The sequence below is a fragment of the Centropristis striata genome, chromosome 12, assembly GCF_030273125.1.
Source record: "Centropristis striata isolate RG_2023a ecotype Rhode Island chromosome 12, C.striata_1.0, whole genome shotgun sequence".
NCBI lineage: Eukaryota > Metazoa > Chordata > Actinopteri > Perciformes > Serranidae > Centropristis > Centropristis striata.
This window is the reverse complement of record NC_081528.1, coordinates 34,664,736-34,691,440: the sequence shown is the minus strand read 5'-3', so window position 1 is coordinate 34,691,440 and position 26,705 is coordinate 34,664,736. Positions and strand designations below refer to the sequence as shown.

The 26,705-nt window shown below is 37.0% G+C and overlaps 1 protein-coding gene across 1 annotated transcript; it reads left to right on the top strand.

Moving 5' to 3' along the window:
- The first annotated feature begins 2,847 nt into the window (after positions 1 to 2,847).
- Positions 2,848 to 25,938, top strand: sytl4 (synaptotagmin-like 4). The gene is made up of 16 exons (XM_059346819.1): positions 2,848 to 2,979; positions 5,691 to 5,909; positions 8,200 to 8,309; positions 8,948 to 9,095; positions 9,189 to 9,362; positions 10,611 to 10,725; positions 11,647 to 11,737; positions 11,840 to 11,934; positions 13,134 to 13,232; positions 14,516 to 14,694; positions 17,059 to 17,161; positions 20,448 to 20,609; positions 21,767 to 21,872; positions 21,963 to 22,071; positions 23,230 to 23,438; positions 25,127 to 25,938. The coding sequence occupies exons 1-16, from the start codon at positions 2,861 to 2,863 to the stop codon at positions 25,267 to 25,269; spliced, it is 2,181 nt and encodes a 726-aa protein (XP_059202802.1). The 5' UTR covers positions 2,848 to 2,860; the 3' UTR covers positions 25,270 to 25,938.
- The last annotated feature ends 767 nt before the right edge of the window (positions 25,939 to 26,705 follow it).

Here is a 26,705-nt window from a genome sequence, read left to right as displayed (position 1 = left end):
AACACTTTATTTTGAAGGTGTCACACAAGCCTGTCAGAAACATGACAAGTATCATGAGCATTAATGTTACTTCAAAGTGTCATTAATGTTCATGACAAATCCTATGTCATGTTTATGACACGCTCATGTCACTCTTATTTAGACACCTTCAAAATAAAGTGTTACCATATCTTGCTTAAGTCACAAAGGCATGTTCAAAAAATTGCCTAAGTCACATTTTATTTTGACTTAGGTATAATAAATCCTCTTAAGTCACACACTTGACATAGGCCATTATCTTGAAGAGGTAAAATCACATGATCTGATCAACTGAGGATGTAGGTGATTTTACCATAGGTGGCAATGAGGAGATGATTTAGGCATTCAAAAACAATATTGACAAAAAAATGACTTTTTGATTATTTTAACAGTGTGACGATATGCCTTGCCAGCAAATAATGGCGTAGTGTGTAATATGGAACTGGACAAATATAATGTTTTTTTTCCCCTCAGCAGCAATAAATTACGGAAGCCCTGAACCGCAAGTGAAGACATTTTTTTTGAGATGTTATCTTGTTATTTCGAGATCATATCTCGTTATTTCAAGATAATATCTCATTATTTCGAGATAATACACATATGTAAAAAAAAAAAATAAGAATAAAAAAAAAAAATCTTCCAAATTTTTTTTTTCTTCAGATATTATCTCATTATTTCGAGATAATATCTCGTTATTTCGAGATAACACACCTATGTAAAAATAGATATAGAAAATAGAGATATTATCTCGAAATAATGAGATAATATCTGAAGGAAAAAAAAATTTTGGAAGATTTTTTTTTCTTTTAATTCTTTTTTTTTTTTTTACATATGTGTATTATCTCGAAATAATGAGATATTATCTTGAAATAACAAGATATGATCTCGAAATAACAAGATAACATCTAAAAAAAAATGTCTTCACTTGCGGTTCAGGGCTTCCGTAATAAATGGCTCACTCTGTGTTTATATATTGCACTTTTGGCGTTTATTGTCTGACTGTCAACTTTTTCCTTCCAAAGTAAAAGCTTTGCACTTGTCGAAACTGTTTGGGAAGGTAATGGGAGCTGAGCGAATTAATGGACTGTTTCAGTGGGTCAAATTTTCCACATCCAGCCCTCCTGTGGTAAATAGAGCTAAAGGAAATGCACCTGTCATGGAAAATGTGGAGAGGCGCTCCTGGCTGTCTGCAGCAAACTTTCCTTATCTTCCGGTAGTCGGGACTCCTCCAGCGCAAAGAGGCGACAGTGTTTGGAGAGGGGAGGCAAGAAGAAGAAGAAGTGGGGAAGACGGAGGAGATATTATGATTATAGCCGACAAAGAAAGTGGGTGCACCGGTTTCTAGACACAGACATTTAAATGCTGTTGGCTTGTGTGCTGCTTTTAACCGATTTTGTTGTGTTTTCTGTCAGGAATATCTCGCTGTCGCTCGTAGTGACGCCAGCCCGTGGAGTGGTGGTGGAGTCGACTTTAAACAACAGGTGTGTCGTTTTATTAAATTAACTTTGCACTATTTTTTCATTATTTGTCAGCCGATTTCACACGTACCAACGTAGTAAATCGATCGACACGTTTCCTTAATGTTCAGCCTTTGCAAGTCGGATATAAGTAAGATACATTTTATCATCATTTCATCTACAAAAACAAGATTCGCTGTTGTGTTTCATTGTTTGTTAAATGTATTCTGTTAATGCTCTTTATAGTTAACAAAACATGCAAACGTATATTGCACGTTTACGTCTTTATGTAGTCTTAAATGAATTCCTTCTGTACTAATCCTGAGGTGTTTGTACAGGATTATTCAAGTAAGTGAACTATCTGTCTGTCATCTGGTTCAGACGCATGCGCCATTTCCTTGAAGGTTAAGTTGCCCTGTAGTATTGAAATTCTGCAAGAGATATTTGGCCCAAAGCATTCAAACAACGAGGAGTGGGGGTGTCAAATGGAGTTTTAAATTGCAGCTTTTCCACTTATTAGTTAGTCCATTTCCCTCCTTACTTTAATTCCCTTTGATGCAGTTCAAGTGGAGCGTACAGTTTCAGATGGGAACATGACAGATGACAAGCTTGATGTTGGGATTAATGGCTGAGCTGCTGAACTCCACCCGGTTCTCTGTATCCTTAGAGGGTGGGAACCCTCCATAGTAGCCAAGTCCATGTTGTTTTTGCCTGTCCCACTAAAAACAACCTTTCACCCGGGCAGAGGCTTTCTGTGGTATTTTTTTAAATCCTCCAGTATCCTGGTTCCTTTTAGTCATTCTTGGAACGCTTCATAGTTTGGTGGCCAATAGTTTGCTCCAACTTTCAGACTAATTTATCTCATGATAAGGAAAACATGCCTAAGGGTCAGTCTCTGTTGGTTTTGTGGTTTATCTGGGCAGTCCTCTTTAATTGATGGACATAAAGATTTTTAAAAGAAGAAGGCTATAACTCTTGTACTTAAAAAACTATGACCGCAAAGTTGCAGTCTTGGGTAGAAGCCAACAGGAAGAGAGAAATGTCACTCAGACTCTTATTAGTCATTTGATTAGGATCACACAGCAGTTTCTGTCTGTCTGTATCTTCGTCACTTCTTTTTGCTGCAGAGCTCTGCTGAAGCTGTAGAAAACTGGCTCTGCTGTTGTAAAGTCAAGAGAGCTGCTCTCCCCTCGAGGCTTTTTTGCCTTTAAATCTGTCAGTTTTTAAAGAAAAAAAATACAGGTTTTGTCTGTATTTCATCAAACTTTTTTGCAGGGAATTTAAGTTTTGTTTTTCTTCTTCTTCAGGAGATTTTCTCGATGCAACAGCAACTGAGCTGAGCCTGTTGCCCTGACCGTTGCTGAAGGTTCGTGGTAAACGCCGCGATGCCCCAGGCTGCCGACATGATCAACCTGGGCTTCCTGTCTGACTCTGAGCGGGAGCTGATCCTGGAGGTGCTGCAGCGGGACGAGGAGCTGAGAACGGCTGAGGAGCAGCGTGTGCGGTGAGGAGAGACCACTTCTTGTTAAAGCTGGGTTACTAGGCAGTTTTCTAAAAGTTTTTTCGAAATGATTAGCCAAAGTCTCAGCGCCAAGCAGAAGACTAGTTTTCTCCCAGAACACTTTGATTTAAAATATAGTGAAAGTTTACTCTGGAGCATTTGCCTAATAATGCAAATAAAAGAAGCATACTCCAGCTTTAACCCTTTATCGGGCAAAGAACTATATTTGGTAACTTCAGGTAATATTTCGAGAAAAAAGTTGCAAATTTACTGGATTAAAGTGGCAAATCTACAAGAAAAAAAGTCGCAGATTTAAGAGATTTAAAGTGGCAAATCTGTGGGAAAAAGGTCGCAGATTTACGAAAAAAAAGCAACATTTTTCTCCCAGATTCACCACTTTAACCCTTAATAGGGCACTCATTGAAATACTTGCAAATTTCAACCCTAGAGAATATTGGAGGATATTACATACAGCCAGAATGTGTGAAAAAAAAAACATACGAAAATAATATTTTGAGATAAAAGTTTATGAGATTAAAGTGGCAAATCTACGAGAAAAAAAATGTGCAGATTTATGAGATTTAAAATGGTGAATCTGGGAGAAAAAAGTTGCTTTTTTCACGTAAATCTGCGACTTTTTTCGCGCCGATTTGCCACGTTAAATCTCTTGAATCTGCGACTTTTTTTCTTGTAGATTTGCCACTTTAATCTAGCAAATTTGCAACTTTTTTCTCGAAATATTACCTGAGGTTACCAAATATAGTTCTTTGCCTGATAAAGGGTTAATATTAGGAAATGGTTAAATTATTTAATTTATTTTTTCCCCAAGTTATCATTAGTAATGGTACCCAGATATGTAACCTATCACTAATCCACTGAATTGCAACCTATTTATTCATCTTAAGTATATTCTAATTTAACTTCATAGATATTTAACATGTTACTTTTTAAAATTATTTATGATACAATGTAATAAAATATTATATTTTTAATATTATGAGTTCATGTTAGTATTTCATATCTATTGCAGTATGTCTTGTTGTTGCTAGAGCTGCTTATTAAACTTCAGTATTGTTTGAATATCATTAAAAATGTGTCCATAGAATCAAGTAAAAACAAAAAGGCAAGTTTTAAAAGATAGCATCATAAACTTGGTAAGATTTTCGTCTTGTTAACTTATTTATTGTTGATGTTGTTGTATATCTAAATGATTATTTACATCTTTCTATTGTTTATTAGGCAATGGGATGTTCAGCTCTGAGAAAAAGTAGAAAATATATTTCTATTCCTCAAACCAACATAGTAAAAAGTCTAATTTTGATATCAGTACGGTTACACAGGTATGCTATTGGCAACAATATAAAAAAAACATTACCCAGCCCTGATTGTTGATGCCAAAGACAAATTTACACTAGAGGCCAAGCAGTGGAGTACAAAGATACAGAATATCTCGTATCTTATCTTAATATGCAGATGTTTATGTTGACTCAGGGCCGGGAACTAATCCAATATTATCATTTATTGATAGAATTGTATGGGGATGATATGATCATATTTTGTTTTCATTTTACAAGAATCATCTTTAAAAAAAAAAGTGTAATTTTCTGTATATTTAAAATCCAGAAATGAATGAGGTTTATGTCATTCATGCCATTTGTTCCCAACCTTTTTCTTGAGGGATCCACATTGTAAACTCGTATCTTAACTCGTATCTTCGTAATCTGCGTAGTTTCTGCTTTCACGGGACACCAAGTTTGTGTGAACTTTCGGTTTTCAGAGGTTAAATTTACACTTATATCAGGGATGGGCAATTGGAGGCCCGGGGGCCACATACGGCCCGCACCCTCACTTGAAGTGGCCCTCAGTACAACTACATGCATTTGAGCATGAAATCTTAAAAGTGCAGTGTAAAAATGCACAAAATTACTTTTATTTTACCAATTAATGTTGGTCTGCTGTTCTTGCACTGAAAAAAAAAAGAAATCACAGTAAGTGGTTATTTTTTATTTGCTTCAAACCTTTTGTATTCCTATTTATACTGTCATACATGCATTTGAGCATGAAATATGTTAAGTTACTGCACTGTAAACATATTTAAAATTGCAGTTTCATCATATCTGGTTGCACGGTCCTATATGTGGCCCTTTGGTAGTGTCCATGAAAAATTGTGGCCCCCTGCAGCATTTAAGTTGCCCATCCCTGACTATGCTAAATTACTTACTTTTGAAAAACGCAGATATTCAAACTTGAATGAAGCCTTGCCATGTGTTGTGAGTTTGTATATTGCTTTTTTATGTATATAGCTTTTTTTTCAAATTTATAGGTATAGATGTATATATTTAATCCAATCCAATCCCCTTTATTTATATAGCACAATTTTAGCAAACACAAGGTTTCCAAAGTGCTGCACAAACAATAAATACATAACACAATACAAAGAGATAGAACAGTAAGATGCAATAAGATAAAATAAATTAAAAATGGGATAAAAATAAATAAAATAAAATGTAAAATGTACTGCCCGCACAAAATAAAATATGCATGAATACAATAAACAAAAAAACATAAAATCAACATAAAATCAACACTCTACGTGGTTTAACCCATTAGATTTATTACACCCCTTAAAATCAAGAGGTCTTTGCGACCCCCTGGTTGGGAATCACTGATTCATGTAATTGTTGTCTTCTTTAATTTTCTCTGTTGTTTCTCAGGAGTTTGAAAACAGAGTTGCTGGACATAAAGAGGAAAGGGGCCAAACGTGGCAGTGGAAAATACAGCCAGCGTACCTGTGGCCGATGTCAGGAGCCTCTGAGCCGACTGACTGTTTTCTCCAGCAGCCAGTGTAAAGTCTGCAACCACCATGTGTGCAACAACTGCCGAACAGTCCTCACCCAGGGATCCTGGCTATGCAGCGTTTGTGCCAAAGAGACGTAAGAGCTAGTTTTGTTTATAGCCTCCTTTAACTTGACAGAATAGTCAGAGAGTTTGGATCAGAACAGTTTGTCTTCAGGATTTTAGATTGTTCAGATTGTCAACAAATCCAAAAAAGGTCTTGTGAAGATGGAAAAGTCACAAATACGTACCAAAAAAAGAAAAGCTAACGAATGGACCGAAAACATGTGGGCGCTGTAGTTTTAGGAAATTAACCCTTTATCAGACAAAGAACTATATTTGGTAACTTCAGGTAATATTTCGAGAAAAAAGTTGCAAATTTACTAGATTAAAGTGGCAAACCTACAAGAAAAAAAGTCGCAGATTTAAGAGATTTAAAGTGGAAAATCTGCGTGAAAAAAGTTGCAGATTTATGAGAAAAAAGTGAAAAAAACCCAACTTTTTTTCTCCCAGATTCACCACTTTAAATCTCTTAAATCTGCGACTTTTTTTCTCGTAGACTTTAATCTCGTAAACTTTTTTCTCAAAATATTATTTTCGTGTGTTTTTGTTTTTTTTACACATTCTGGCTGTATGTAATATCCTCCAATATTCTCTAGGGTTGAAATTTGGAATTTGCAAGTATTTCAATGAGTGCCCTATTAAGGGTTAAAGTGGTGAATCTGGGAGAAAAAAGTAGCTTTTTCCCACTTTCGTCTCCTAAAAATGCGACTTTTTTTCTTGTAGATTTGCCACTTTAATCTAGTAAATTTGCAACTTTTTTCTCGAAATATTACCTGAAGTTACCAAATATAGTTCTTTGCCTGATAAAGGGTTAAACAGGAGTCGTGCATTTGTTGAGCGCTGTTCAGTGGCAGATTAGTGCACATTTGGTGAAAGAATATTTTAGGCACCAGCATTTTAGTCTTTTTTTAGTCATTAAATTCTATTTTTACATTAACATTTTTGTCAAGTCTCGCGAAAACCAGTAATTTTGTTTTTGTGGTCAAACTAAGTGCACAAAACATGTTATCTTATCTGATGAAAAACACCAGTCGAATGATTAAGAATGCAGCTTTGCAGGAAGTGTCTGCTCTATTGGTCTGATGGCATCAATTTCAGAAATGCATGAAGTTCATCCAACTCTTCCTGACTGTGCTCATTGTGTGCTGCTGGTTCAGTCCTGATAAGATGCACGCAGCACAGGAAATGGAACAGCTGCATTGGAAAAAACAACCAGTCTAAAATATTTCTTCTTCAAAAATAAAAAGTTTTGGATGAGTTTGGTGGGGTTTTTTTAGCACCATTTTAATCTAATCTTTTTCTTCAACAATCTTACATGATAATATAGTCACAGTTGAATGGTATCAGTGCCGTTTCGTCTTAGTCAGGGTGAAGAAAAAAGACCACATTTAGTCATAGCTTTTGTTAACAAGCCAACTATCAGTGGCGGACTTAGGAGACAATAGGTCCAAATAAAACACTGCCAAATTAAGCTTGTTTAGTGAATATTTACAGTTTTTAAAGATCATGCCTCCATGGTTGAAAAAGCGCGCTAAAGTGCCTCTAGAGTGGTGAAAACAAGAGGAAGTGCCTTATTGGCTGCCCTTTACACGTGCAAAAAATGATTTGGTGCCCTCTAGGGTGCCCCTTCATACAATAAATTATGATGATGTGCCCTCTAGAGCAAGAAAATTCAATAACGCACCTTAATGAGAGCCCTTCTAGTGGCCTTTTTCCTGTTTGGTGCCTCCATGGTTGAAAAAGCGTGCAAAAGTGCCCTCTAGAGTGGTGAAAATGAGAGAAAGTGCCTTATTGGCTGCCCTTTACACATGAAAAAACTTACTGATTGCCCTCTAGGGTTCCCCTTCATACAATAAATGATGATGATGTGCCCTCTAGAGATTCTATAATACGGTATCACCCAACTGTGAATAATGTTATGTGAGATGTTTGCTCTCATTTAGCTCTCAAAGTGCACAAAATAGATGCATTTTACTGAAAAATTTACAAATTTTCTCCCGGGCGGCATGCCCCCGGACCCCCCTACATGGTTTGGTTCGATACTTTTAATTGTCAGTACCATATCATTAATTACTTTGATCTGGATCTCCTTTTAACTTAATGCTAATATTTCATCATACATGATGCATCGTAGCTTTTTGCGTGCTGGTGGAGCCCCATGTTGTGCAGAATGTGCCTTCTTTTCTTATTTTTTCGCCCCTGTCCTTCAAACAGTTTGAGTCCACCACTGCTAACTATTAACCTTTTCACACCCTGTAACTGATGAATATGTGTTAACTTCTTTTGAATTTAAAACTTTAAGAAAGTATTCATGTTGGATTCTAGGGATCTGAAGAAAATGACCGGTGACTGGTTTTACGATCAAAGGATCAACCGTTTCTCATCGACGCCTGGACACGACCTCGTGAGAGTCTCCCTGAAAAAGAGACCTCAGAGTGAGTACAGGAAGAGGAAGTGGGTATCGACTGCTCAGCTAGGAATGTCAACAGCTCTCAGCCAGATCAGCCAGCAATCACTGGAATGTAGTCTCAGTTCAACAGAAGTAGAGAAAATTTAAAAACGGTAACGCTTTATAATAAGGTCCTTAATAACCATAAAATAACAAGTAATAAGGCATTGTTCTCGCTTTAGATCCGGTAGTTGCAAAAAGCATAGTTAACTTATAGTTAACTTATAATAGATGAGCAATAAAGTATATTTTAATATCAATAAGCAAACAAAAGATTAATAAAGGCATGGCAAAGACATAATGGGTGGGTTATGGGTGTTTGTAATGCTATTATGAAGAATTATAAGATACTGATGATGTTTTTATTAATGTTCTTATTATACATCTCTTATAGCCTGCTATTAGCTGTATTATAATGCCATTATTAACACTTATATAAGCTTATAAACACACAATAATGTTAATAAGCATCTTGTAAGGACTTACAAGGGCCTTATTACTTGTTAATTAATGGTTATTACAAGGACCTTAATATAAAGCGTTACCTTAAAAGCTGCTGTACCATGATATCATTTTGTTTAACTTGGTGTGGAAGTGTGATTTTAACATTGTTCTCTTTTATAGCAAACAAACGTGAGACAACAGGAGAAGTGCTGTTAAAAAGCACAGAGATAAACCCAGATCCTCCCGCTCCTCCTGCTCCTGCTCCTGCTCCTGCTCCTGCTCCTGTGCCACGGGCCAGGCAGAAAAATCCGATCACAGATAACAAAGGGTGCGTATTCATTTCTCGTGTCAGTTTTAGTTCAATGTTAGTGGATTCTCAGACTCACATTTAAACATCTCCAACTTTTTTGTTGTATTTCAGTTATTCAAAAGAGAAATCAGGATCGATTGCGTCAAAACAATCGTTTGAATCTAAGGAGGAGGAGGAGGTGTGGTCAAAGCCAACGCGCAGCGACACAGAGTCTGCAGAAGTCAACAGTATAAGTAGCAACAAAACAGACACTGAGTCAGGCCATGTGACCCCTGAGCAGCCAAGGTAAACTCACCTCTAGTGACTCTAAAAGGCACAAACACAGCACGCTAGCTTCAAGGCAGCACTTTAGGCAGCAATGTTAGTGTTTATGCCTCCTCCCCCCTACAGCCGGTCAGTGGTCTAGACTCTAGAGCAGGAGTTCGCAACCTTTTTGAGTCGAGACCCCCAATTTAACATGCATGTTGTCTCACTGAACACAATCTCACAGTTCAGATCATACAAACTCAGTTTATATGACGAATTTTGGACAAATAATGAAGCAGCCAACAACTAAATTGATATATATTTTTATATTTTATTGTTACTTTTAATCCAAGTGCTTTGCTATAAGTTTAAAGGTCCATTCTGACCTCCTGAGTGTGTAACAGTCAGCTTCAAGCCAGAGACTCCTTGGAAAGTAATAACTTGATACTTTGGGATTTATCAGACACAAAATGACCCAAAAAAAAATCAAATTGATCACAAAATGACACAAAATGACCAAAAGAAGACACAAAATTACCAAAAAATTCGATAAAATCAAGCAAAAAAGGACTCATATTGACCACAAAATGACAATAAATATCAAAAGAAGACACAAAATTACCAAAAAATGACATAAAATTAAGCAAAAAAGGACTAATTGACCACAAAATGACAAAAAATGACTACAAATTGACCAAAAAAGATACAAAATGACCAAAAAACACAAAGTCACACAAAAAAGATACAAAATGACAAAAAAAAGACATTAAATGACAAAAAAAAGGAAAGAAAATGACCAAAAAAGAGAGAGTAAGTAAGCAGAGCAGAGTAACACAATGCTTCTTTTATATTACATTGGGATTAGATGGCCTGCATATTAAGTTTGACTGTTATAGTGGAGACATAAAAATAAAAACAGCCTTAATGTCATTTTGATTCTGCATTGACTTTTGATGGAGAGAACACATTTTTTTACTGTGTAACTTGCAGGTTTGGTCTTCCAGGAAAAGTTCTAAAGATTAATGACACCATGTCATACACACCCTCCGCTAGCTATGAGAGGAACCTAGTTCAGTGTTCTCAGTACGGACTTCATGTCAGAGGCTGTTGTAAAAATAATGACCTATTATTCTTTATTTGGTGTGAAAGTAAAAACCCACAGGTGGCCTACAAAACATGCTGTCCCAGTTCCCAGGCCAATGGGGTTGAGAGTGTTGAAATGTAGACACTAGGTCTCATGCATGATTTTATAATATAATAATATATAATATTTGTGTCATCTTGCAGGAAGGAGAACCGATCCGTTCATTCCAGCCCAGCAGGATCCACCGTTTCCAGTCTGACCGCTCTGGTCAAAGATGACATCACTAGCATTGACTCCGCCATCTCAGAAGCAAACAACGTACGATTCATTGAAGTGACTTGTGCTACGGTCAGACTGCAGCCTGAAGTGACCCAAATCCAATTTTTTCGCCCCTATGCGACCTTCATCTGATCTTTTAATGACAGTCTGAACGACACAGATCCGATTTTTTCAAATGCGATCCAGGCCACTTGGATATGTGGTCCTAAAACCGATACATATCTGATCTTTTGACATGCGACTCCAGTCTGAACGGCCAGGTCGCATTCATCATACAGTACAGGCCAAAAGTTAAGACACACACCTTCTCATTCAATGTGTTTTTCTTTATTTTCATGACTATTTACATTGTAGATTCTCACTGAAGGCATCAAAACTATGAATGAACACATGTGGAATTATGTACTTCACAAAAAAGTGTGAAATAACTGAAAACATGTCTTGTATTTTAGATTCCTCAAAGTAGCCACCCTTTGCTTACTAGAATATAAGACATGTTTTCAGTTATTTCACACTTTTTTGTGAAGTACATAATTCCACATGTGTTCATTAATAGTTTTGATGAATTTATAATGTCAATAGTCATGAAAATAAAGGAAACGCATTGAATGAGAAGGTGTGTCCAAACTTTTGGCCTGTACTGTACATAGGCTTCCTGCTGGCGGCCATGTTGTTTTCCGCTGCTTCCGTTAACACTGAGCACGCTCGCTGCGTGTGACGTCGTCGTGTCCTCCAATGCGCATGCGGGAAACTTTTGGTACGTTTAAAGTTCACACTGGAGATCACATACAAGTTGCATTTAATTGGAAATGTGAACGATCTTGCAAAAAAATCGGATTCCACAAAATTTTGAATTGAGCATTAAGCCCTGCTGTCTGGACGTAGCCTTGGTCGTGTTTCTTTCATGTTTCATCGTATCTTCTTCTCCGTGACTGAGACTTGATGTTTCTGTCACTACAGGCTCCGGAAGCAGAACAAGTGAGTCCGAGTCCGGAGATGGATGTTGATCGAATCTTCAAGAAGAGCATCAAGAAATCCCAAAACCCTCCTGGTTAGCATCTGACATTAAAATGAACAGTCAGTTGTTCTCATTCTGGAATAAAATACATGATGCATATTGCAGCTTAATTGCTGGTTTCTGTGTGTTTAACAGAGTTTGTATCGACACTGGACCTGCGTGATGGACCTGACAAATCCCAGGCCTCCATGGGCAAAAGGAGCCGATCTGTACCAGGCCTAGACATACAGGTAGGAATATTACGCACACATGTATTCAATATCAGATGTATTGTAGTGCTGTAACAAGCAGCTAAACTAAGAAAGATGCAGACTGCAATTTGTGGAGATTATAATACAGGTCTAACAAAGTAAAATGCCTCTGCCCGTTTAGGAGTATTTTGGTTTTAGTCCAAAGGCATGGCAAAGACATAATGGGTGGGTCATGGGTATTTGTAATGCCATTATTAACACTTATATAAGCTTATAAACACACAGTAATGTTAATAAGCATCTTGTAAGGACTTACAAGGGCCTTATTACTTGTTAATTAATGGTTATTACAAGGACCTTAATATAAAGCGTTACCAAAAGCTTTTACATTTCTAATACCATCAACTGAAATGCCAGGCATCGTATTAGTAAAACATTGTACTTTTGTGTTTTTCATTTTGAGAGCAACAAAAATGAGGAAAGGTAGATGGTAATATTTAACAAATGTAGCTGCCTTATTTTTTTAAAGTCCTATTGTAGCTACCAAGCTCTCATGATAGTAACAACAACAAGGTCTCCAAGCTCTCTTACTTAAAATGAAACATATTTAACGGCTACATTTAATTCTCCTCTATTGAGGTCATTTTCAGGCTATTTTTTGCCTCTTCTGTGGTTGTTTATTATGAAGTGTCACTGCCAAACGGAGCCCACGCTGTGACTGTAACAGCTCACACCAGAGCCTTGTTTTTACAGTTAATATTTCAGATAGTTTAACATTTTCTAATATTTATATTGATTATATTTTTTTTTCTTCCTTTTTCTTTCTTTTCTCCTTATTGTTGTATAGATTTATGATGATTTTAAACTCTAAGCTATATTTATACAGGGTTTATTTTTTATTTATTTTTTCTAAGGGTAAATGTATATTGTAATTGTTTGTAATTTTATTCTATTTTGTAGATGGAGTAATTGTATATTGGATTTTTATAGTACTGTGATTTTGTATGTAGTTGTAAAGGCCCAACTAGGGACAGGAGTTGAAAATGAGCTGAAGCTATATCTCTATATGCAGCACATCAGATGCATGCCCTGTATCAAATAAAATAAATTAAATTAAATTTATTTTTTCAACGATACAAGCCTTATTCTTTCTGTCAACAAAAAAACTAATGAGGGCAAAAAAAAATCCTTCTGTGTGTCTAAGATGAGTCTTTAAATGTTTATTATGTGTCCCACAGGAAGACGGAGAGGAGGAGGAAGATATTGACAGTCTGGTTAGCTTTCATAAAAGGACAATAGCTTCCAGCTCCTACAGCCTGCGTAGCGCAAACTCAAAGGTAAAGTATTGACATTTCTCCGAGCTCGCATTAGGCTCTGTGAGGAGCTACTCATTATGTCTTTCAGAACAGAGCTGATGTTAGATAATGTGACCGAGCAGCTTTAACCTCAGGATATCCTCTAGCTACTTAGGAAGTGTGAAAGTGATGTGTAAAGTCTACCAAAATGTTTCTATAGTTACCAAAGCCTTGGGGGGAAACAAAGCTGAGGCCACCATAACTTCACAACGTCACTCTGGATTTAAATATTGACAGACACATCCTGGTGTTTGCTAATTTGTTTGGCACCCTCTGTTAACCCTCCAGCATTAAGGTTTCTTTTTCACATGTTATTTCTTATTTCTGTGTTTTTTTTAAGTGTGATCTGCAGCACAGCCAAACGTCAATATTTGGTATTAACCCATTGAGGCCTAAAACGCCTATAAAACCTCTGGGCAATTTTAAAATAAGCCCCGAAAACCTGAAGTTTTTCTGGAAATTCAACAGAAGTGTCAACGCTTCTACTAAATCAGCTATTCTCAACCTTGGGGTCGGGACCCCAATTGAGGTCGCGAGATGATTTCTGGGGGTCGTCAAATCATTTTGGAAGTCAGCTCTGTCTCCACTGTGTTAAAGTGTTCATGTGTTAATTTGTTTTTGGTCATTTAATGTCTTTTTTTTGTCATTTTGTGTTTCTTTTTTTGTCATTTTGTGTCTTTTTAGGCCATTTTGTGTTTGTTTTTTTGTCATTTTGTGTCTTTTTAGGCCATTTTGTGTCTTTTTTTTATCATTTTGTGGTCAATTTGTGTCTTTTTTGGTCATTTTGTTTCCTTTTTTGGTCATTTTCTCTCTTTTCTGGTAATTTTGTGTCTTTTTTGGTCATTTTGTTTCTTTTTAGGCCATTTTGTGTCTTTTTAGGCCATTTTGTGTCTTTTTTTTATCATTTTGTGGTCAATTTGTGTCTTTTTTGGTAATTTTCTGTCTTTTCTGGTCATTTTGTTTACTTTTTTGGTCATCTTATTTCTTTTTTGGGTGATCCGAGCTGTGCATGTGAGATTCTGTTCAGTGAGCGGGGGTCGCGGACATCATGCATGTTAAATTGGGGGTCGCGACTCAAAAAGGTTGTACTAAATAATAGATTTTTCAGCCTCTGTAGCAGATAGAAATGAAATTCTAAAAGTATTTGAGAGCTTATACAAATACTACAAAACGACGTATCCGCTTTCCAGGCTTCAGTGGGTTAAAGTAACTTGGAACAAACACAGGGACTGTGGATAATTAGGATGATGTGTTTGTTTCTCCAGAGCACACTGGGAAGCCTGATGAGTATTTACAGTGAGGCGGGAGACTTTGACAGCGTGGATGTTAGCGGAGACGTCGTCTTCTCTCTGAGCTATGACGAACACACCCAGAGCCTCCACGTCTTCATCAAGGAGTGCCACGGGCTAGCCTACGGGGACGCCTCTCGACAGCTTTCAAACCCGTAATTATTAAATATGTTCACTTTTTCCAAGCATAAAAGCTGTACATTTTGGAAGCACATTTCTACCAGAAGAAAGGATACCAAAGAAAAGATTAAGATGATGACAAAAAACAACCTAAAAATCATTAAAATTAGGAACTTTCTTGAAATAATCACTTAAAAAATTAGAAGATTTCTCAAAATAAGAATTTAAGCCCTATTCACACGGGACTAGTGTTACCTGGGGATCTCTAGTAATTTGTAATAATTACATTCGTCTTTGATCTTAATCTCACCAAGCTATTTTTGGGCAAATTGAATAGTTTGCATTCGAGGAAAAAATCCCTAGTGGTGCCTGAATAGTTATGCCAGTAATTTACCTGGAACTATGTGTGACAGAGGCATTATATACTGTTTTCTCGTAAATCTGTTATATATAATGTTAAATGAAAAGCTTTTACATTTCTAATACCAGCAACTGAAATGCCAGGCATCGTATTAGATGCACTTTTTCTTATCATAGCTGTAAATTTTGGAAGCACATTTCTACCAGAAGAAAGGATACCAAAGAAAAGATTAAGATGATGACTTTGATGACAAAAAAACAACCTAAAAATGATTAAAATTAGGAACTTTCTTGAAATAATGACTTAAAAACACATGTCTGTATTTGTCAAGTAAATTACCTTCCAAGTTCTGCCAAAATTATCATGCGATATTAGTCTGCATTAACTTGGGAGGTCAGGGTTGACAAAAATTTGGCTTGTATATTAATGGCATGTTGGTTTGTCTGTTGACATTTTTCTTATTTTATCAATATTCTAATTCTTTTCTGGCTAAACTACTTTTTGCAGCTCTGCAGCAGCTGGAAGGTGAGCTGTCCAGGCTGGTTAACCAAAAGAAACGTGTCAGCCTCTGGCTTCTGGCTGCTCTCACAATGATTTATTACACTTTACACACATTTCCATCCCACATGGCCTTATTAAATTATAAGATACATTGACTATTGTAGGCATTTCTGTGGTGAAAGTCATCTGGTTTCCCTGTAAACTAGTGCTGGACGACACTGCAAGCTTACCGGAATGTTAGTAGTTATATTCTGCATATTTATGAATTCAGGTACATTTTACCAACCTAAAAATATTATTTTATTGTCTACTTGCGGCCCCCAAGACTGCTGTGCTTCTAACAAAGCCAGTTTCAGGGATGAGCGCAGGTGGGTGGGTGTTTCTAAGTTACATGAGGTCCCCTGGTAATACTACTCTAGTGTGAACAGGGCTCTAGTATCTCAAGGTAATGAGAAGCTTTCTCAAAGTAATAACGTTTCTTTAACCCTTTATCAGGCGAAGAACTATATTTGGTAACTTCAGGTAATATTTCGAGAAAAAAGTTGCAAATTTACTAGATTAAAGTGGCAAATCTACAAGAAAAAAAGTTGCAGATTTAAGAGATTTAAAGTGGCAAATCTGCACGAAAAAAGTTGCAGATTTACGAGAAAAAAGTGGGAAAAAAACAACTTTTTTCTCCCAGATTCACCACTTTAAATCTCATAAATCTGCACATTTTTTTCTCGTAGATTTGCCACTTTAATCTCGTAAACTTTTTTCTCAAAATATTATTTCGTATGTTTTTTTTTAAAACATTCTAGCAGTATGTAATATCCTCCAATATTCTCTAGGGTTGAAATTTGGAATTTGCAAGTATTTCAATGAGTGCCCTATTAAGGGTTAAAGTGGTGAATCTGGGAGAAAAAAGTTGCTTTTTTCCCACTTTTTTATCGTAAATCTGCAACTTTTTTCGCACAGATTTGCCACTTTAACTCTGTTAAATCTGCGACTTTTTTTCTTGTAGATATGACACTTAAATCTTGTAAATTTGCTACTTTTTTCTCGAAATATTACCTGAAGTTACCAAATATAGTTCTTTGCCTGGTAAAGGGTTAAATAAGAACTAAGCATTGTAAAATAATGACAAACCTTCTCAAAATATACTAACTCATTAGTCACTATTTCAAGAAAATTTCTCATGACTTATTTTCTTTCATCACATTGGCATTAATGGGTTCACAGGGTAATTTGAAGCTTCACACATAAAATGAAGCAGAGTTTGTTCAAACTTTGGCCTTTCAGACTGAAGATTGTGATTCTGAAACACTTTTTTGCTGCTGCACACCCCCTCAGTGATGTTAACAAGGCTTTGATCGGTGTAGATAAGAAGTTGCTGTGTTTACACGAGTCTTGATAATCACGTCCCAGAGGTGATTACACCAGCTTCACAGGAAATTGAATGTAAACAGATTTTCAGTCAGGAAATGCAGCAAAAGAACCAGCAGCAACGCTGGGGAGAAACCGAGTTTGACATATTCTTTCTGTGTTTGTGTTTCAGTTATGTTAAATGTTATCTGCTCCCGGACAAATCTCGCCAGAGCAAAAGAAAGACCAGCATCAAGAGGAACACCGTCAACCCCGTCTACAGTGAAACACTGAAGGTGACGGTTTATATCTGGCATCTCTCTCACTCTACGCCAACTGTTGACCTTATCCTGTTGACTTAATGTCGCACCCTGATTAGTGACCTTGCGCCTTGCCTGCTGCAAATAATGACCACACCTACAGAGACCTTAAGATTCATGTTGACATTGCAGATAAGAATGGCTGCTGTCAAATATTGATTTTTGGTCCAATGTGGAGTCAGCTTAAATACAGTGACAAACAAAGTTACTGCAGCAGCCGGATGAATCAATTTGTACAACATTATGACTGTCATTTTGAATTTGCTCTTTAAAGAGGAAGGTGATTATTGAAATTTGAGATGCAAAATTTATTTTCTCTTAAGAGCATTAAAGCACCTACAAGGAATGTTTAACCATTTTTGAAAGGGTCTCAGTTTAATACTGATGCCTCTAAACCAGTGGTTCCCAACCTTTTTCTTGAGGGACCCACATTTTTACCATTGTAAACTTTGGCAACCCCCCCCATTGTCCATTGCTTCTATGAAGCCGAACTCAATGTGACTTTCATGGTACCCTCTCTTTTTCTTTTTGAGATGTTCAGCATTTTCGTCTCCCTGACGCGTTGCCATTTTTCCATTAGCTCTGTGTTTCTGTTGTTAGGTGAGGTTACCGCTTAGTGAGGTTACCGCCAGGTGAGGTTACCACCAGGTGAGGTTACCATTAGGTGAGGTTACTGCTAAGTGAGGTTACCGCTAGGTGAGGTTACCGCTAGGTGAGGTTACCGCTAGGTGAGGTTACCACCAGGTGAGGTTACCGCTAGGTGAGGTTACCAATAGGTGAGGTTACCAATAGGTGAGGTTACCAATAGGTGAGGTTACCACTAGGTGAGGTTACCACTAGGTAAGGTTACCGCTAAGTGAGGTTACCGCTAGGTGAGGTTACCGCTAGGCGAGGTTACCACTAGGTGAGGTTACTGCTAAGTGAGGTTACCGCTAGGTGAGGTTACCGCTAGGCGAGGTTACCATTAGGTGAGGTTACCGCTAGGCGAGGTTACCACTAGGCGAGGTTACCGCTAAGTGAGGTTACTGCTAAGTGAGGTTACTGCTAGGTGAGGTTACCGCTAGGCGAGGTTACCATTAGGTGAGGTTACTGCTAGGTGAGGTTACCATTAGGTGAGGTTACCTCTAGGCGAGGTTACTTCTAGGTTAGGTTACCGCTAGGCGAGGTTACCACTAGGCGAGGTTACTGCTAAGTGAGGTTACTGCTAAGTGAGGTTACTGCTAGGTGAGGTTACCGCTAGGCGAGGTTACCATTAGGTGAGGTTACCGCTAGGTGAGGTTACCATTAGGTGAGGTTACCGCTAGGCGAGGTTACCATTAGGTGAGGTTACCGCTAGGCGAGGTTACCACTAGGCGAGGTTACTGCTAAGTGAGGTTACTGCTAAGTGAGGTTACTGCTAGGTGAGGTTACCTCTAGGTGAGGTTACAGCTAGGTGAGGTTACCTCTAGGTGAGGTTACCGCTAGGTGAAGTTACCGCTAGCTGAGGTTGCCACTAGGTGAGGTTACCACTAGGTGAGGTTACTACTAGGTGAGGTTACCGCTAGCTGAGGTTGCCACTAGGTGAGGTTACCGCTAGGTGAGGTTACCGCTAGGTAAGGTTACCGCTAGGTGAGGTTACCTCTAGGTGAGGTTACCGCTATGTGAGGTTACTACTAGGTGAGGTTACCGCTAGCTGAGGTTGCCGCTAGGTGAGGTTACCGCTAGGTAAGGTTACCACTAGGTGAGGTTACCGCTAGGTGAGGTTACCGCTAGGTAAGGTTACCGCTAGGTGAGGTTACCGCTAGGTGAGGTTACCTCTAGGTGAGGTTACCGCTAAGTGAGGTTACCGCTAGGTGAGGTTACCTCTAGGTGAGATTACCGCTAGGTGAGGTTACCGCTAGGTGAGGTTAACGCTAGGTGAGGTTACCGCTAGGTGAGGTTACCGCTAGGTGAGGTTACCGCTAGGGGAGGTTACAGCTAGGGGAGGTTACCGCTAGGTGAGTTTAACGCTAGGTGAGGTTACCTCTAGGTGAGGTTACCGCTAGGTGAGGTTACCTCTAGGTGAGGTTACTTCTAGGTGAGGTTACCTCTAGGTGAGGTTACCTCTAGGTGAGGTTACTTCTAGGTGAGGTTACCGCTAGGTGAGGTTACTTCTAGGTGAGGTTACCTCTAGGTGAGGTTACCTCTAGGTGAGGTTACCGCTAGGTGAGGTTACCGCTAGGTGAGGTTACCTCTAGGTGAGGTTACCGCTAGGTGAGGTTACCTCTAGGTGAGGTTACCGCTAGGTGAGGTTACCGCTAGGTGAGGTTACCGCTAGTTGAAGTTACCGCTAGGTGAGGTTACCTGTGTATACTGCAGGAGGGATGTTACACGTCCTTATTCTCGCGATATAGCCTTTATTTTTAAACTTTTCTGTAGTGATTTTTCTATTTAAATAAATGAAAAAATGTTTAATGTAGCCCTTATTTAGTTGTTTTTGTCCCACTAATGAATTAAATGCTGACTCATCTATATTTAACACATTAGATTTATTACATCCCTTAAAATCAAGAGGGCTTTGCAACCCCCCGTGGATCTTTGGCGCCCCCCTGGGGGGGTCGGGCCCCCCTGTTGGGAATCACTGCTCTAAATTACCTACATAAACAAATTACAACATCAGCGAGAACATGGGCTATTTCTATGCAGTTATTCTGAATGCCCATCACCAAGTCCATTTCTCCACACAATTATTTAAGGCACACAGACCAGAAGAGGCTATATTTATATTTTCACAGGCACAGTTTGGCAGTAGCCAGTAAAAAAAGAAGCAGGATAAGATTTTTCTTTAGAGAATTCTATATTTGATCTTCTATTTTGTGGTTATGGCTGATGTGAAGGTGGGATCAGCAAAGAGAATAATAAAAAAATTGGCAACCTTTCTTCAAAGTCCTTAAGGAGTTCATAAACTATATATATTTTTGGAAAGGTTGGAGTAGAAGAACCCCAAAACCAATCTTTCCATTTTTTTGGTGGTTTATTATGTTTTTCAAGCCAAGGAAACGAATTGGACCAATGGCTAAGCATTATTATTTTATGCGAATGACAAATTACTTTTATTTGCATTAAACTGATGTAATCTTATCATTTATTTGTTAATAGTCACATGGTTTTGTTTACTCGTTTCACCTCTGTGATATTTAGTTACCATGATTTATTTAAATGTCCCTCAGCTCCAGAGCATTGAAATGATATAAAGTTTCAGTATTGAGACAGGCCTTTGATTCTCTTCATCTCCAACTTCCAGTACTCCATCAGCCGTTCGCAGCTGTTCACCCGCTCGTTGTTGATATCAGTGTGGCATCATGGTCGCTTCAGCCGGAACGCCTTCCTCGGAGAGGTGGAGATCCCTCTGGACACCCGAGACCTCGACTCCTCGTACGTGGACCGCGTGGCTCTCATGGCGAAGGTAAACCAGAGAAACTGCATGAAGTTTTCATAAGCAGACTTTGATAATGTAATGCTATGTTATTAATATTATTATTATTATTATTATTATTATTATTATTATTATTATTATATATACTGTTGCTGACATTACTGTTGTTATTATTATTACTATATACTGTAATATACTACTATTATTATTATTATTATACCGGCCTTATTTATTATTATTATTATTATTACTATTACTATTATTATATATTTATATATTATATATCATATTATTTTATTTATAATTATTTTATTTTATATTGTTACTATTTATTATTATATTATATATTATAAACTGTACTATTATTACAATTATATACTGTCTAGTCACTATAGCATTGTTGCCATCATATCATCAGTAGAATTATAATTATCATCATCTTGCCAACTGATCTGCTTTTTTTAACTTCTTAAGTGTCCTTTTTCTATTCTGTGTTTTTTTCTATTGTTGTTTTTATTTATGCTACCTCAGTATTTTATTATATTGTATTTTATTGTATTTTATCGTACTTGAATACCGGACTGCTGTGACAAACGGATTTCCCTTCGGGGATGAATAAAGTAATCTATCTATCTTATCTATCTTATCTATCTATAAAGGTATCCTGTGGAGTTTTCTTAAATCCGTACATCCCTGAGGTCTAGCAAACGTGATGAATATATTACAAGTTTGAAACATTTTTGCCTTTAGACTACTCGATAAACATGGATGTACCTAATAAGCAGTCTAAAAGGATTAAAAACTCCACAGCATACCCGTTGAATAGGATGTTTTATTTTTTTAATTGTTGATCCATTAAGTGTGTAACACAGTGTAGACAAAATAATCCTTAATAATAACACCTCAAGGAAGAGGACTTAAAGGTGCTCTGTAAAGTTTTCTTAAAAGCAAAGTTCCTGTTTGCTGAAAACTCTTGTGACCTAAAACGCTTGTCTGTTGTTGTCTGTGTTTGTTAGATGGTATATTATTGTGATTTTTTTTTAGGTTCAAATATCTGTCTCAGCTTTAATTATGTAGTATTTAAGTGAAGTTTTAGTGCATGTTGGTAGTGTGCTGTAGTGTTTTTTGGGTTTCTTGTGTGTGATAAATATAACTATATGACACTATATTGCTCTTTTCTTTAACAGTCAGTCTGTGCTGTGCCAGCTTCAGCTTTTTCTCAGTACAAAGGAGAGTTGGTGATCTGCTTGAAGTATGTCTCACCTACAAAGCCAGCAACTGAGAAAACCAAAGGTAAGACTTTGATAACAAGCTCTGAATGTGTTTGAAACGTGCCTGAATAAAAAATAAAAGTAAAAGGAGGGTCTGTCTTCTTTTCTTCAGGCAAAAAAGCAACGACTGACGGAGGGGGAGAACTGCACGTCCTCATTAAAGAGGCAAAGAATCTGATTGCAATGAAACCAGGAGGCACATCGGACAGCTTTGTAAAAGGGTTAGTGATAAACTCTCTTAAAATTACATATAGCGTTCCCAAACAAGCATCATCTGGTTTCCCTGTAAACTAGTGCTGGACGACACTGCAAGCTTACCGGAATGTTAGTCGTTATATTCTGCATATTTATGAATTCAGGTACATTTTAGCAACCTAAAAATATTATTTTATTGTCTACTTGCGGCCCCCAAGACTGCTGTGCTGCTAACAAAGCCAGTTTCCCTGGTAATACTACTCCAGTGTGAACAGGGCTCTAGTATCTCAAGGTAATGAGAAGCTTTCTCAAAGTAATAACTTTTCTTTAACCCTTTATCAGGCAAAGAACTATATTTGGTAACTCCAGGTAATATTTCGAGAAAAAAGTAGCAAGTTTACTAGATTAAAGTGGCAAATCTACGAGAAAAAAAGTTGCAGATTTAAGAGATTTAAAGTGGCAAATCTGTACAAAAAAAGTTGCAGATTTACAAGAAAAAAGTGGGGAAAAAAGCAACTTTTTTCTCCCAGATTCACCACTTTAAATCTCATAAATCTGTGCATTTTTTTCTTGTAGATTTGCCACTTTAATCTTGTAAACTTTTTTCTCAAAATATTATTTTCGTATGTTTTTTTTACACATTCTGGCTGTATGTATTATCCTCCAATATTCTCTAGGGTTGAATTGGAATTTGCAAGTATTTCAATGAGTGTCCTATTAAGGGTTAAAATCTGACTTTTTTCGCACAGATTTGCCACTTTAAATCTCTTAAATCTGCAACTTTTTTTCTTGTAGATTTGCCACTTTAATCTAGTAAATTTGCAACTTTTTTCCCGAAATATTACCTGAAGTCACCAAATATAGTACTTTGCCTGATAAAGGGTTAAATAAGAACTAAGCATTGTAAAATAATGACAAACTTTCTCAAAATATACTAACTCATTATTTCTGATAACTTATTTTCTTTCATCACATTGGCAGAAATGGGTTTACAAGGTAATTTGAAGCTTCGCACATAAAATGAAGCAGAGTTTGTTCAAACTTTGGCCTTTCAGAGTGAAGATTGTGATTCTGAAACACACTTTTTTGCTGCTGCACCCCCCTCAGTGCTGTTAACAAGGCTTTGATCAGCGTAGATACGTCTTTTCAAGACTTAACTCTGTTAACTGTTTGTGGTTCTGCAGGTACTTGTTCCCAACAAAGGCAAAGACCACAAAGAGGAAGACTCCAGTGGTGAAGAAGAACCTGAACCCTCACTACGACCACACGTTTGTGTACAAGGATCTGGCTCTGGAGCAGCTGCAGGAGATGTGTCTGGAGCTGACTGTGTGGGACCGAGAGGCCATGTCCAGCAACGAGTTCCTGGGAGGAGTCCGTCTCAGCTCCGGAGAAGGTAAAAATCAATAAGTCACATTGTTGTTTTTTGTTTCACCTGGCTGGAGTTCACATGTGAGAATGAGTCAGATATTTCTCCTGTGTGTAGTTATTCTGTGAGCTCTGGTTAAACGTATTGCCTCAGTTGTGTAACTGTGACAATCGTGAACAGATTAATACACCTTTTTGTAAATTATAACACAATTGGAGGGGTGAGCTGTTATTTTCTTTTAGACTGTTTTCTATTGTTTTTGTTTTTGCTTTACTTTAGTCTGATTCAAAGGTATGACATGTAACATTTCCACTTTGAAATGTCTGAAAACAAATTAACTGATATATATTTCCTTTAGTAAAGTAGTCACATTATTTTTAATGTTTCCAACAAATTTAAACCCAGAGAAATCTGTAATTCTAATCAAAGACACAATTTATTGATGTGATATTTCAATATCAATCCAGTTTACTAAGATTTACTATTATGACAGGTGACTCTCTCCTGGCACCAAGTTCCAAGCACTTTTATTGCACTTGTACCCCCTGTAGATGTGGGTGCAACACTAAACTGAAGGAGAATTCAATTAATCTTGTAAAAAAGAGAAAGTAATACCATATCCTCTATTTTCTAGTTTTATTGTCAAAGCGTAATTGCTTTTGTGAGTAAAAACGCTTAATTTTAGATTACTGTTGTAGCACCTGCGTAGCTTCCAAGTGTTTGTAAGCTACACCTTCCCGGTGTGTGAAAATTCAGTGAGTAAAAGGAATTTGATGTCATTAATAATACAAAAAAATTACTTTGCATTCATGTAATCTGTAGAACCTGATAATGTAATAACTTCCCGATAATGTAATAAAGTGCATTTCCCAATAATGTAATACACTTTTTTTACCAATAATGTAATAAAGTATAACACCAAGCACCTTTAGATTTCAAAAGCTGTTGAATGCATTCGTGTGTAATGGATACCTCGTTTGTGAAAAACGGATGAACGGGTCAAAACTTAATAAACATTCAACTTTGACCTGTTGGTGGCGCTAGAGCTCTTGAGCTAGAGTTGATACACAGTATCACCACTTGAACCCAAGTAATGGGTGGTCTGCTGTTAAATTATTACAATATTGGGGAATTATTACATTATCAGGACTTGGGAAATGAAGGCTAATCTGATAATGTAATAACTTCCCATTAATGTTGGTAAAATTAAAAAAAAGTGTATTACATTATTGGGAAATGCACTTTATTACATTACCAGGAAGTTATTACATTATCAGGTTTTATTACATTTTCAATGGACTCAAGTGCAGATTTTTATTACATTATCGGGAAGTTATTACCGATTATTATTAATCTAAAGGTGCTTGGTGTTATACTTTATTACATTATTGGTAAAAAAAGTGTATTACATTATTGGGAAATGCACTTTATTACATTATCGGGAAGTTATTACATTATCAGGTTCTACAGATTACATGAATGAAAAGTAATTTTTTTGTATTATTAATGACATCTAATTCCTTTTACTCGCTGAATTTTCACACACCGGGAAAACACTTGGAAGCTACGCAGGTGCTACAACAGTAATCTAAAATGAAGCGTTTTTACTCACAAAAGCAATTACGCTTTGACAATAAAGATTTTTATTACATTATCAGGGTTATTACATTATCGGGAATTTATTACATTGTCAGGTTCTACATTCCCTCCTGCAGGCTCTGTGAAAATTGGAAAAGGGGAAGTGGAAATGGACTCACTTGGAGAGGAAGTCAGCCTGTGGATGAAGATGATGCAGTACCCAGACTCGTGGGCAGAGGGCAGTCTTCCACTGCGCGCCACGATGGGGAAGGGCAAATGAGGACGCCACACAGACGGCCCGGACCCTCGAAAAGAATCCAGAGGCTGAAACAGGGGAGAGGCTGCAAGTTCTGAGACAAATATGAGGTTCTGGATTATCATATCTTGCAATCTTATTATCTTACTGTGTATTAAAACGAGCCATCAACAGCAGATTTAAGCAGACACACAGTTCATTGGCCTGCTGAACACCTGCCTCCCTGTATGAGCTACACCTTGTTTAAACCGACTGGTTTAATTGTTGAAAATGTGCCAAAACATCACAACACTAAACTTTATTTTAAGAGCCTTGACACAGTCATTTTTATGTTTTTAAAATTCAGGCTTGTATATATTATTGCAATTCAAATGCATGCACAGCACTTAGCATACAAAGAGTCACTTATTTCTTTATAATTGTGTACAGAATTACACCGATGTGTGGGAAAACAAGTCATTATAAAGTGGTATTACACAATAAGTTCTGGTGTTGCATCATACAAATCTTATCATGTAAAAACTATATTTATATAAGTTGCATAAAAAAGTTCTATTCGAAATTATAAATTTTGTCCATTTGCATATATAAAATGTAGATTTTTAACATTTTAACTGTGTGTGATCAGCCGGATCAACCTCAAGGTTGCCATGAATATTCTGTTCACCCAATAAAGATTTTACTAAACCCAAAGACTTGCTTAATCGTCCATACCAGCTGGATTTTAAAAATATTAAGTCCACTCAAGTGTTCCTCAGCAGTCTTTTGTAGAAGCAGTTGTTTTAGTTAAATAAAATATATCACAACAGGAGCTCCATGACAAAAACACTAATCCACATCATGCAGCCAATATAAGTTTAACCCTTTGATGCACAACATGGATCAAAAATGACCTGCATTCATTTCCCATGTTATTTATTGATGGTGTGTGTTTCTGTGCTCTATCTTTTGATATCAACTTATTTTATAATTGAATATTGTAAAAAAAAAATTACATATCTTGTTTTTGATAACAACAGATCATTATTTTCATTTTGCTTCTCATAATTTATGAAGAAAAAAAGTTTTTGTATTATAACAGCTAACTACTTGGCTAAGTAGCTTGCTAAGCTAACTACTTAGCCAAGAAGTTAGCTAAGTAGTTAGCTTAGCAAGCTACTTATCAATCAATCAATCAGACTTTATTTGTATAGCACTTTTCATACAAGCGAGATGCAACACAAAGCGTAAAAAAGAAAGGAGAAAATAAAATAATGATAATAAAAAGATAACAAAACATAGTTAGCTAAATACTTAGCCAAGAAGTTAGCTTAACAAGCTACTGAGCTAAAAAATGGATATGGCTCATTTTTCACCCATGTTGTGTAGTAGAAGAGTAGTGACAGAAAAAGGGATTTTATTCAAAAATTAATAAAGGAAAACATAAAAATTAGGATGTATGATGATCAAAAACAAACTAA

Bases quoted from the DNA above. Each gene is read 5' to 3' on its own strand.
- sytl4 (XM_059346819.1), top strand. From the start codon at position 2,861: ATGCCCCAGGCTGCCGACATGATCAACCTGGGCTTCCTGTCTGACTCT. The intron at 2,980-5,690 runs GTGAGGAGAGAC...GTTGTTTCTCAG, and splicing joins GCTGAGGAGCAGCGTGTGCG to GAGTTTGAAAACAGAGTTGC. The intron at 23,439-25,126 runs GTAAAAATCAAT...TCCCTCCTGCAG, and splicing joins CCGTCTCAGCTCCGGAGAAG to GCTCTGTGAAAATTGGAAAA.